This window comes from Sphaeramia orbicularis, chromosome 7 (genome assembly GCF_902148855.1).
Source record: "Sphaeramia orbicularis chromosome 7, fSphaOr1.1, whole genome shotgun sequence".
Lineage (NCBI taxonomy): Eukaryota > Metazoa > Chordata > Actinopteri > Kurtiformes > Apogonidae > Sphaeramia > Sphaeramia orbicularis.
In genome coordinates, this window is record NC_043963.1 from 6213773 (window position 1) to 6225201 (window position 11429).

At 38.9% G+C, this 11429-nt stretch overlaps 1 protein-coding gene across 1 annotated transcript; it reads right to left on the reverse strand.

The window, feature by feature from the left end:
• Positions 1 to 1009: 1009 nt before the first annotated feature.
• Positions 1010 to 2266, reverse strand: LOC115422029 (dentin sialophosphoprotein-like; the record flags this gene model as incomplete). The annotated part of the gene is made up of 1 exon (XM_030138070.1): positions 1010 to 2266. A coding segment is annotated over one exon (1077 nt), but the record flags the coding sequence as incomplete, so codon positions are not given.
• Between the last annotated feature and the right edge of the window lie 9163 nt (positions 2267 to 11429).

Below are 11429 nucleotides of genomic sequence, written 5' to 3' on the forward strand. Positions count from 1 at the left end.
ATGTACAGAAACATGCAACAGACACACACACGTACACACAACACACACATGTACACACAGCACATACACACGTGTACACACAACACACACATGTACACACAACACACATGTACGCACAACAGACACACACATACACACAACACACACGTACACACAACACACACGTACACACAACACACATGACCGCACAACAGACACACATGTACACACAACACACACACGTACACACAACACACATGTACACACAACACACACACGTACACACAACACACATGTACACACAACAGACACACACGTACACACAACACACACACGTACACACAACACACACACATGTACACACAACACACATGTATGCACAACAGACACACACATGTACACACAACACACACACGTACAACAGACACACACGTACACACAGCACACATGTACACACAACAGACACACACATGTACACACGACACACACACGTACACACAACAGACACACACATGTATACACAACACAGACAATCATATACACACATACACACAACAGACACACATGTACAGGCAACACACACACAATCATACACATAGATATACACAAACATGCAACAGACACACACATGTATACACAACACACACACACACACACAATCATATACACACATACACACAACACACACACAATCATACACACAGATGTACACAAACATGCAACAGACACACACACACACACACACACACACAACAGACACACACAGATTCCCATACACATTCCTGTACACAAACACACAATCACACATGTACATAAACACAACATAGAAACGCACATGTGTACAAGCATCACACAGACACACAATCACACAAACACACAGTCACATACATGTACAAACATACATGCAACTACACACACACACGTACATGTACACACACGTAAATGTACACACACACACACACACACACGCAACTATAAACACACACGTGTACATGCACACACACACACACACACGCACACTTCCATTCAGACTAATTCTCCTTCTGACAAAATGACACAAAACCCACGTTTTCAAAAGTACGATGATAAATGTTTAATAAATATTTACCAGTATGAACCAGGAGGAAAGTAAAGGGTTACCGTGGAAACTGCTTCTATTGAACAGCCTGCTGGTTCCCAGTTTAATGCTCATTAATCGTCCTCATCACATTCACAAAACATACCATAATATAAAACCCATCATGCACTGGGGCACAGTAAAGGGTGGACTGGGGAGGCTGACACTGGTGTTACTGGTGTTATTGGTTTTACTTGTTTTACTGGTGTTACTAGTGTTACTGGGGTTACTGGTGTTACTAGTGTTACTGGGGTTACTGGTGTTACTAGTGTTACTGGGGTTACTGGTGCTACTGGTGTTACTAGTGTTACTGGTGCTACTGGTGTTACTAGTGTTACTGGGGTTACTGGTGCTACTGGTGTTACTAGTGTTACTGGGGTTACTGGTGCTACTGGTGTTACTAGTGTTACTGGGGTTACTGGTGTTACTAGTGTTACTGGGGTTACTGGTGCTACTGGTGTTACTAGTGTTACTGGGGTTACTGGTGTTACTAGTGTTACTGGGGTTACTGGTGCTACTGGTGTTACTAGTGTTACTGGGGTTACTGGTGTTACTAGTGTTACTGGGGTTACTGGTGTTACTAGTGTTACTGGGGTTACTGGTGTTACTAGTGTTACTGGGGTTACTGGTGTTACTAGTGTTACTGGGGTTACTGGTGCTACTGGTGTTACTAGTGTTACTGGGGTTACTGGTGTTACTAGTGTTACTGGGGTTACTGGTGTTACTAGTGTTACTGGGGTTACTGGTGTTACTAGTGTTACTGGGGTTACTGGTGTTACTAGTGTTACTGGGGTTACTGGATTTCCTGGTGTTAATGGTTTTTCTGGTGTTATTGGTTTTATTTGCTTTACTGGTGTTACTGGTTCTACTGGTGGTACTGGTTTTACTGGTGCTACTGGTGTCACTGGTTCTATTGCTTTTACTGGTGTTACTGGTTTTGCCAGTTTTACTGGTGTTACTGGTTCCACTGGTCCTACTGGTGGTACTGGTTTTATTGGTGCTACTGGTGTCGCTAGTTCTATTGCTTTTACAGGTGTTACTGTTTCTGCTGGTGTTACTGGTTCTACTGGTGTTACTGGTTTTACTGGTGTTACTGGTTCTGCTGGTGTTACTGGTTCTATTGTTTTTACTGGTGTTACTGGTTTTACAGGTGTTACTGGTTTTGCCGGTTTAATTGGGGTTACTGGTTCTGCTGGTGTTACTGGTTTTACCTGTGTTACTGAGGTCAGTCTGGTCTGCCGGTGTTACTGGTTCTGCTGGTTTTACTGGTGTAACTGGGGTCAGTGTGGTCTGCTGGCATTACTGGGATCAGTCTGGTCTGGTGGTGTTACTGGTTTTACAGGGGTCCGTCTGGTCTACTGGTGTTACTGGTTTTACTGGTGTTACTGGGCTCAGTCTGTTCTGCTGGTGTTACCGGTTTTACTGGTGTTACTGGGCTCAGTCTGTTCTGCTGGTGTTACCAGTTTTACTGGTGTTACTGGGCTCAGTCTGTTCTGCTGGTGTTACCAGTTTTACTGGTGTTACTGGGCTCAGTCTGGTCTGCTGGTGTTACCGGTTTTACTGGTGTTACTGGGCTCAGTCTGTTCTGCTGGTGTTACCAGTTTTACTGGTGTTACTGGGCTCAGTCTGTTCTGCTGGTGTTACCGGTTTTACTGGTGTTACTGGGCTCAGGCTGGTCTGCTGGTGTTACCGGTTTTACTGGTGTTACTGGGCTCAGTCTGGTCTGCTGGTGTTACTGGTTTTACTGGTGTTACTGGGCTCAGTCTGGTCTGCTGGTGTTACTGGTTTTACTGGTGTTACTGGGCTCAGTCTGGTCTGCTGGTGTTACAGGTTTTACTGGTGTTCTGCTGGATTAGAACACATTAACTGTGTGTGGATTAGAGGTGATTAAGCAGCTGTGTGCTCTAACAGGAATCCTTCAGATTAGGAAAACGGACGTTTGAGTTGAACGTCTTCACAATGAGGAAGATGAAGAAGAGGAGGAGGAGGAGGAGGAGGAGGAGGAGGAGGAGGAGGAGGATGTCACTGATGAAGCTTCATCTGGATCATGTGACCTGGTGTCAGCGCATTCATTTTTTTTAAAGGGCTCAAAGGGGGCAGAGCCTGAAAACACAATAAAATCTGGATAAAATCACTTCAATATCATAACCTTCAGTTTAATGAGTATTTACTACTCAGTTAAACTACAGTATTTATTACTATTATTAGTAGTAGACATATTAATATAGCAGTAATAGAAACAAAAGTAATAGTTTGGTAGTAGAATTAATACTAGCAGTAGTAGTAATAGTAATAGAAGTAAAGGTAGCAGCTGTAATAGTAGTAATTGCAGTACTCAGATTAATATAGAAGTAATAAATAGAAGTACTATCTTTATTTTTAACTGTAGTTGTAGTAATACTTGCAATACCAGTAATTGTACAGTAATAGTGATAGTAATAGTTGTCATAGTAGTAGTAGTAGTGGTAGTAGTAGTAGTAATATAGTGATAATAGCATTTTTACTCTCAGTTGTAATACAAGCAATAGTATTAGTTGTTAAGGTAATTGTATTATAAATATAATAGTAGTAATTTCTGAAATAGTAGAAGTTGTATTAATAAGGTATGAACAGTAAGAATAGTAATAGTATTCTTACTGTTACTGGTAATACTACAAGTTATAATTAAAATAGTTGAAGTAGCTGTAAGTGGTAAGAGTAATATAGTCGTTGTATATTTGTTGTAGTAATACTTGTAACAGCGGTAGTTTTAAAGTAATAGTTGTATTAATAGTTGCGGTCATGTTCATTGGGTAGAGAGAGAAATACTACTGACAGTATTTTTATTATCAGTAGTAATACAAGTAATAGTAATAATAGTAGTAATTATATTAATATGGCAGAAATAGTAATAATGTTAACAGTATTTTATTATCAGTAATAATACCAGTGATAGTAATAGTAACTTTAATAATAGCAGTAGCCCTTTTAATATAATATTAATGTTACTATTAAATTAATAGTAATATTATAGACAGTACTTTTTTATCAGTAGTAGTGGTAATAGCAATAATAGTTCTTTGAGTGATAGTAATCATATTCATATGATAGTAATGGTTTTCATATATTCAAATTAATCTATTACAACTAACTAGTAACTAATAACTACTATTACTACTACTAATAAAAGTACTCTTACTACTCTTACTATTATTAACATGATATAAATAACACTACTACTATTACTTTACCATTCATAGTATTACTTGTATTATGACTAGTAATAATAGTACAAATACTTTTATCATTATTACTTTTCCATTACTCAGATAAACGCATATGTGGATAAATGTACAACATACTTCTGTACATTTTTTTTCTCACTGAATTTTCTGCCAATTAATGAGTGTCAACGTGAATCTAACATCCATCTATTAAGACCAGTTGTCATGGTAACCGTTTATTTTTATACTAGTATTAATCTGATGTTGGAGCCGCAGTCACGTTCATGTAAAAAACAAACCTTCACATGAATAAACACGACATTAATGTAACAGTGACTCAAACACTTCACCTTCACATCTGATCAGGAATCAATAATCAATCAGCGAGCGCTATTATCAATATTTAACCAAACGGTGAAGCAGGTTTTTAAGTGGAATGAAGAATGACTGGACTCTGTTTCCCAGTCTGAGTTCAGGACAGAAAAGGGAATGTTTTGGACAGAACAGCTGGAGTCTCAGTGGGAGAAATGAATGTTTTATTAATGAACACGTTCATGAAAGACGAATCAACTTTGAATCGAAACTTTTACCAACGTGACTCATCTCTGTGTTGGTGTTTACAGCGGCTGCAGTAGTGGACAAATAACTGCACTTTAGGTGTATTTTCTGTTCATGTTATGCCACTAATATACGGCAAATAAAAGTTAATAAATACACACAACTAATGAAAAAAACACTTTCATCCCCGTAAACACTGAGATGCATTTTTATCAACTCACCTCATTATTAAACAGTAGAACATCAGTAATAACTCCCAAAAGCACACACAGTAAATGCACTAAATTGGTAAAACTGTAAAACTACAACTCTGTTAGGGTTAGGAAAAGGTCAGGGTTAGGGATTAAAAAAAAAAAAAAAAGTTCCCATGTCCCTGTGTGTCAGTCCTGTTCTATCTGAGTCAATACCAGCTGAATTTGTGAGGGTGTCAGGTTCTGTTCTACAGTCGCAGACAAAATTATTAGACCTCCCCTTGTTTTCTTCAATTTCTGGTTCATTTTAATGTCTGGTCCAACTACAGGTCCATTTGTTTGGACAAATATAATGATAACGACAAAAATAGCTCATAGTAGTTTTATTTCAGAGCTGATATCTATCCATTTAACATGTTTTCTTGATAAAAACCAAAATCACTTCAGTTTTTCCATCAGCATCTATGTCATTGTACTGACAAAAACAGTGTTTTTTTATGGCGTCCATACACTGTGCGATTTTAGAGACAATTTCTCACTCGTGCGACTCTTTCTGGGATGGGGCCAGATGTGCCTCTAATGGTGTGTGGTGCTTGGTGCAGTGTACATGGGGGAAGGAGAAGACATGAACGCCTCACGACCACCTCACGACCAGCAATCGTGTGTTCGCAAGGAAAACGGAGCTGTTTAAAATCCTGCTCGCTCCTCGTGAGGGTATCGCACTGTCAAAGCAGTGCCACGAGCCCATGGGCCTCACATTCTCACACTGTGCATGCGCGAACACAGAAGCGTACAGTAGCGTACAAGCTAACAGTAGCTGGCTGTTGTCCTAGTGCAGTTCAGCTGTTGCAGTTTACCTCTAGTTCCTGCTGTAGGATGACAGCCCATACTGTCCACGTCTGGAAAACCAATTCCTGCACCGAACACGTTGTCGTCTTTTCTTCTTTTTTGATTCCACACAGATAATGGCACATATTACCAAAGCAGCTCGTTGGTTTTTGTTTAGCACTACCATTTCGTGACTCACACCAATACACAATCGTCTGTGCACTTTTACGGATTCCTTGATATTTTAACGTTGTATTTCCAGATACAACACTCGAATGTGTGGTGTATCCTCTGGTGTATGGTCCTACAGTGTGGTGCATCCTCTGGTGTATGGTCCTACAGTGTGGTGTATCCTCTGGTGTATGGTCCTACAGTGTGGTGCATCCTCTGGTGTATGGTCCTACAGTGTGGTGCATCCTCTGGTGTATGGTCCTACAGTGTGGTGTATCCTCTGGTGTATGGTCCTACAGTGTGGTGTATCCTCTGGTGTATGGTCCTACAGTGTGAGCAGTCAGGTCGCATACAAGCATCGGTCCGTACAGTGTGAGAACATGAATCGTGAGCCTGACTTTACGACTGATTCGCACAGTTTGAGATGGAGCTGCGTGCAACGGTCGAAATAATTGCACAGTGTATGGCCGTCTTGTTTTCTTTTCTGTCTGTTTTAGTCACATGACACACACAGGAGTTAGGACTGGATTGCTTTGATGACTTTTGATGGTCTAATAATTTTTCTGGATGCAGATCAATCTAACTATAGAAGTGGGCGGGACTTTTACTGGAGGAGAACTCAACTAATTCCGAGTCCATATATGACTTCTGTCAGTGATCAGTAGGAACTGTATCGATATCTGGAATCATTTACATGTTAGAAACCATCAAAATACAGACCATTAGAAGGACAGGCACATTTTTAATAATTCAAACATTAGTAAAAAATTCCCAAATCTAAATTTCTCAAAACCTTGAACAACTTGGTAGACACTGTCCCAAATAAGCTTTAAACAAAAGTTTTAATTAATCCGACCATTAGTTTCAGAGAAGATTTTTGAAATCTTGACATCAGTAACCTTGAGTTTGACCCTTCAAGGTCACTCAAGGTCAAAGGTCATGGACTCAAATGAAAGTCCATATATGACTTCTGTCAGTGATCAGTAGGAACTATATTAATATGTGTACTCATGTACATGATATAAACCATTCAAATGGAAAACAATGTTTCTCCGAAGTGAGTAAAAAATGCACATGGTCACATTTTAGCATTTAACAAATGACCTGACACAAAAAATAATTACGGACGTCCCGATCCGATCTAAAGGTCAGTATCGGCTGCTGAACCAGCATTTTTTAGAAGATCGGATTGGATTTAGTCATGAGATTGAATGGACTGCACTTACAGAGCACATCTTCTACATCTTCATGGTCCCAGATTTACAAAGCCTCACAGTCACACACACACACTCATACACACTCATACACCAGTGGGCGGCTGGGGCCATGCAAGGCGCTGCCTGGCCCTACTGGGAATAATGTAGGGTTCAGTGTCTTGCCCAAGGACACTTCAACAGGATTCAAACCACCAACCCTTCAGTCATCGGATGACCTGCTCTACCAACTGAGCCACAGCTGCCCAGAGGGTTAAACTGGGCCTATCCGGGCCCAGTTCTTGGGGGGGGAGGGGGCAAGAGGGGGCAATGCCCTCTTAAACAAACGTCCTGCCCCCTCAAATCAAAGTTTCCAAAAGTGTGGAAAAGGAAAATGAGAAGCACAACAGACAGAGACTAAGAGGAATTAGTACAGCACAAGTTTCACTTTCACTTTGTACGCTCATATGGTCTGCACATACTGTGAGGTACGTACAGCACAAAATGCACCCCCGTATAATCCCTGGACGGACCTGTCCATAGACGCACTATAGCAGGGGTGGGAAACATACGGCCCACGGACCAAAACCAGTCCACCAAAGGCTCTAATTTGTCCACAGTATGAATTTAGAAAGTACAAAAATTAAGAGTCAAAGGTGTCATAGTCGTTTTAGTTCAGGTTCCACATTCAGACCAAATGTGATCTACAGTAAAATAATAGTATAATAACCTATAAATAATGACTCTAAATTTAAATAAAAATTTCATAGTAAAAAATATCGGTATTGGCAAAACTAATCATTAAAAAAAAAAAAAAACTGATCAGAAGCAAAAAAAAAGCCAGATGGGGACATCACTAAAAATAACATTAACCAGTGTTACTGCTCATCACTGATAAATGCCAGGCTGCAAAAATTCTATAAAAATAAATAATAATAATAGTAATAATACATCACACTTATATAGCGCTTTTTTGGACACTCAAAGACACTTCACAAACAAACAAAACAAAAAAACAAAGGGGTTCAAGAAAATGCATTTTGAGGATGTTTGTGGGAGTGACTTCCATGGGGGGGGGGTGTGTGGGGTGGTGGTGGGAGGGGGCTGCAGCGAAGGCTTGGTCCCCCCTGGTCTGGTGCTGTTAGAATTTTTATGTAGTACTGTTGGAGAAAAAAAGTTTTTTGCATCAAAAATATGGTTTGACTTTTTTTTGTCATGACTACATCTGTGCAGATTAGACACTTTTGGTGTTTAAAGGGTGTCTGTAGGTGGAATACCAGATATTTTTTTTGATAGAAATCTTTATTTTGAACATGTAGACAGTGAAATCAAAACAAAAATCAACCAACAAAATATAAGTACTAGTACATAAACGGTTGATAAGTATACAAAAGAAAAAATATAATAATAATAATAATAATAATAATAATAATAATAAGATAAATAAAATAAATGAAATTATACATGCGGAGTAGGACGCATGTATAATTGGGAGTAGGACATGGAGTAGGACGAAAAAAAACTTAAATACTCCTACCCCAAATCTCTAGATCTCAGAGGGTTAAATGTGTAATTATATATATGTGTATATATAAAAACCCCAGTAGAGTTCTAAAAATAAATAAATAAATAAATAAAAGTACTGTGATAAATGAAGTCATTAAAGGATTTACAGTTGATTGATTCTCAAAGAGCAGAAAATGATGTGGAAACAGTGTTGGTTTATTAAATTTCTGTCCGTTTCATCAGTTTTCACGCAGGAGAATAGACGTGATGTTGGTGATTGTGCAAAACCAATGCACTTGGCTGTGATAATTGATAATGTGATTATGTAATAAGTGTAACAGGCTTACAGGTATTATGAACCCATCCAGGACCAACTGATTACCACAGGAACTGAAGCACATCCACGTCTGTCTGCAACTACACACTGACGGCTTCATTCACGCTTCCATGATCATTTTAGTTCATTTATGGACGCTTGTCACCCAGACGTTTACGCTGAGTCACCAAGGAAACCAGAATTAAACCGTAACCATGGCAACATTCAGGATATAATGTTAAATCTTAGCGCTATCATTTTCCAGCCACGATTATTACAGTTTAACTTTTTTATTTATTTATTTATTTATTTATTATTTTCTTTTTTAAAATTTTTATTACAGTTCAACTATTAGGACATATCGCTTTTTAATATTATGGACAATGTCAAATATAACAATATAACATAATGTAAAGTAATAAATAAAACATAATAAAAGTAAATGTTTCATTGTTTTTCTTCCTCCTTCTGTTGGAAATAGACTTTAAATGGATGTTTTGACCATAAAACTACAAATAACTCTCTTTAGGTCATTTCCATCTAGAATTCTGCTCATCTTCTGTATTTTAATTCAATGTGTTTAAATAAAGAAAAACAACTGAACTACATGTGTTTTATCGTATGTTTTTTTTTACTTTGTTTTCATCTATTTATGTCAAATAACTGTTTTTTTCAACTTTCACTCAGGACCAAAACATTAATGTTTCAGTGATGTTTTAGTTCCTGAGGGGACATTAAATGTTTCTTTTGGAGCTTGAGTTGGAAAAGTTTGGGATCTTAAAGGACCCGAATGAAGGAGATTTTACCTGAGTCGAAAAATACATCTCAGTTTAATAAACAGTTCGTATTTTTAGATTAGCAATTCTTCTTTGCGACAAAATTAATAAGGGTGAGTGTCTTACCTTACTGACATGTTGTTTACGTCTGCAGTTTTCCACAGAGCGTCATCTGATGTGTGATCACCAGGGGTGTGTATTGGCAAGAATCTGGTGGTACGATACAAGTCACTATACTAGGATCGCGATACGATATATTATGATACATCGTGATACTGTTAAAAAGGTAATTTTTTTGTTTCATTTTTAAAATTATTTCCTTGAAGAACTGAATTACACCCAAAATCTGCACAAATACTAAACACATTTCTATTTGATCACAACAGGATCTAATGCTATATCACAAAATTTTCCTGTTAAAACAAATTATGTTTTACAAATATTATAGATTAAAGATGCGGGAGACTTTCGTGACCAATTCTTCATCAGATCTGTCAAACCTCAGTCATATCCTCAGTGTCATGAATCTGTCAGTCTGTCTGTCATTACTCACCTGAATCTCTTGCATTACAGTGAACAGTTTCTTTGTGCCATCCACCAGAAACAAACCATGTGTTTACAAACAGAGCTGGGAGGGAACTCGGGCATCTTCGGAATTTTGTTGCAACGTGCGCTGTGGGGAACGCCGGTTCGTGCCGCTGTCTGACAGCAGCAGCTGCTACAGACACGACGCAGAAACGGCAGGAGCTCCCTTCCCTCTATGCATATTCCTCCAGCCGTTTCCGCGTTTCAGACGTTTCCGCATGTTTGTTTCATCCATATAATATCATATGGTCACGCTGCAGATGGCTGCATGAACCTCCCTTTCCCACATTGCATGTAGCGACAAAATTCCGAAGATGCCCGAGTTCCCTCCCAGCTCTGAATGTAAACACGTTTTGTTTCTGGTGGATGGCACAAAGAAACTGTTCACTGTAATGCAAGAGATTCAGGTGAGTAATGACAGACAGACTGACAGATTCATGACACTGAGGATATGACTGAGGTTTGACAGATCTGATGAAAAATAGGTCACAAAAGTCTCCCACACCTTTAAGATCCTGTTCAAATGTTCAGATTCTATTAGTTCAGAACTAACATCATAACATTATTTTTGTGCGATCCCAACGAAGGAACTACCGTCTGCCTCTCAGACAGTAAAAAGTGCTGTTAGGATGCGTCAAATAACTATTATTTAATAAAACAGTGTTAAATAATAATAAATAAAATACAAACAATAAAGAAAAACAAAAATGAACCTCCACCACATCTGCATTTGAATAAATACCTAAAAATATCCATTCAGTACTTTTTAATATCGATACAGTATTGTGAAATAAAAATTGCGATATATTGCAGAACTGATATTTTCGAACACCCCCAGTGATCACGTGTGTTTTTATCATGTGACCAACCTACCAGATCTGTGAGAGTCTGTCAGGTTGGCCACGCCCCCTGCCGTCTGATGGTCTCTGGAGGGTGGAGTCCCAGGAGTGAGTCACTGTAACCCCACCCCCACCCCCCGTCCCTGTTCATGGACTCGTTGGCCTCT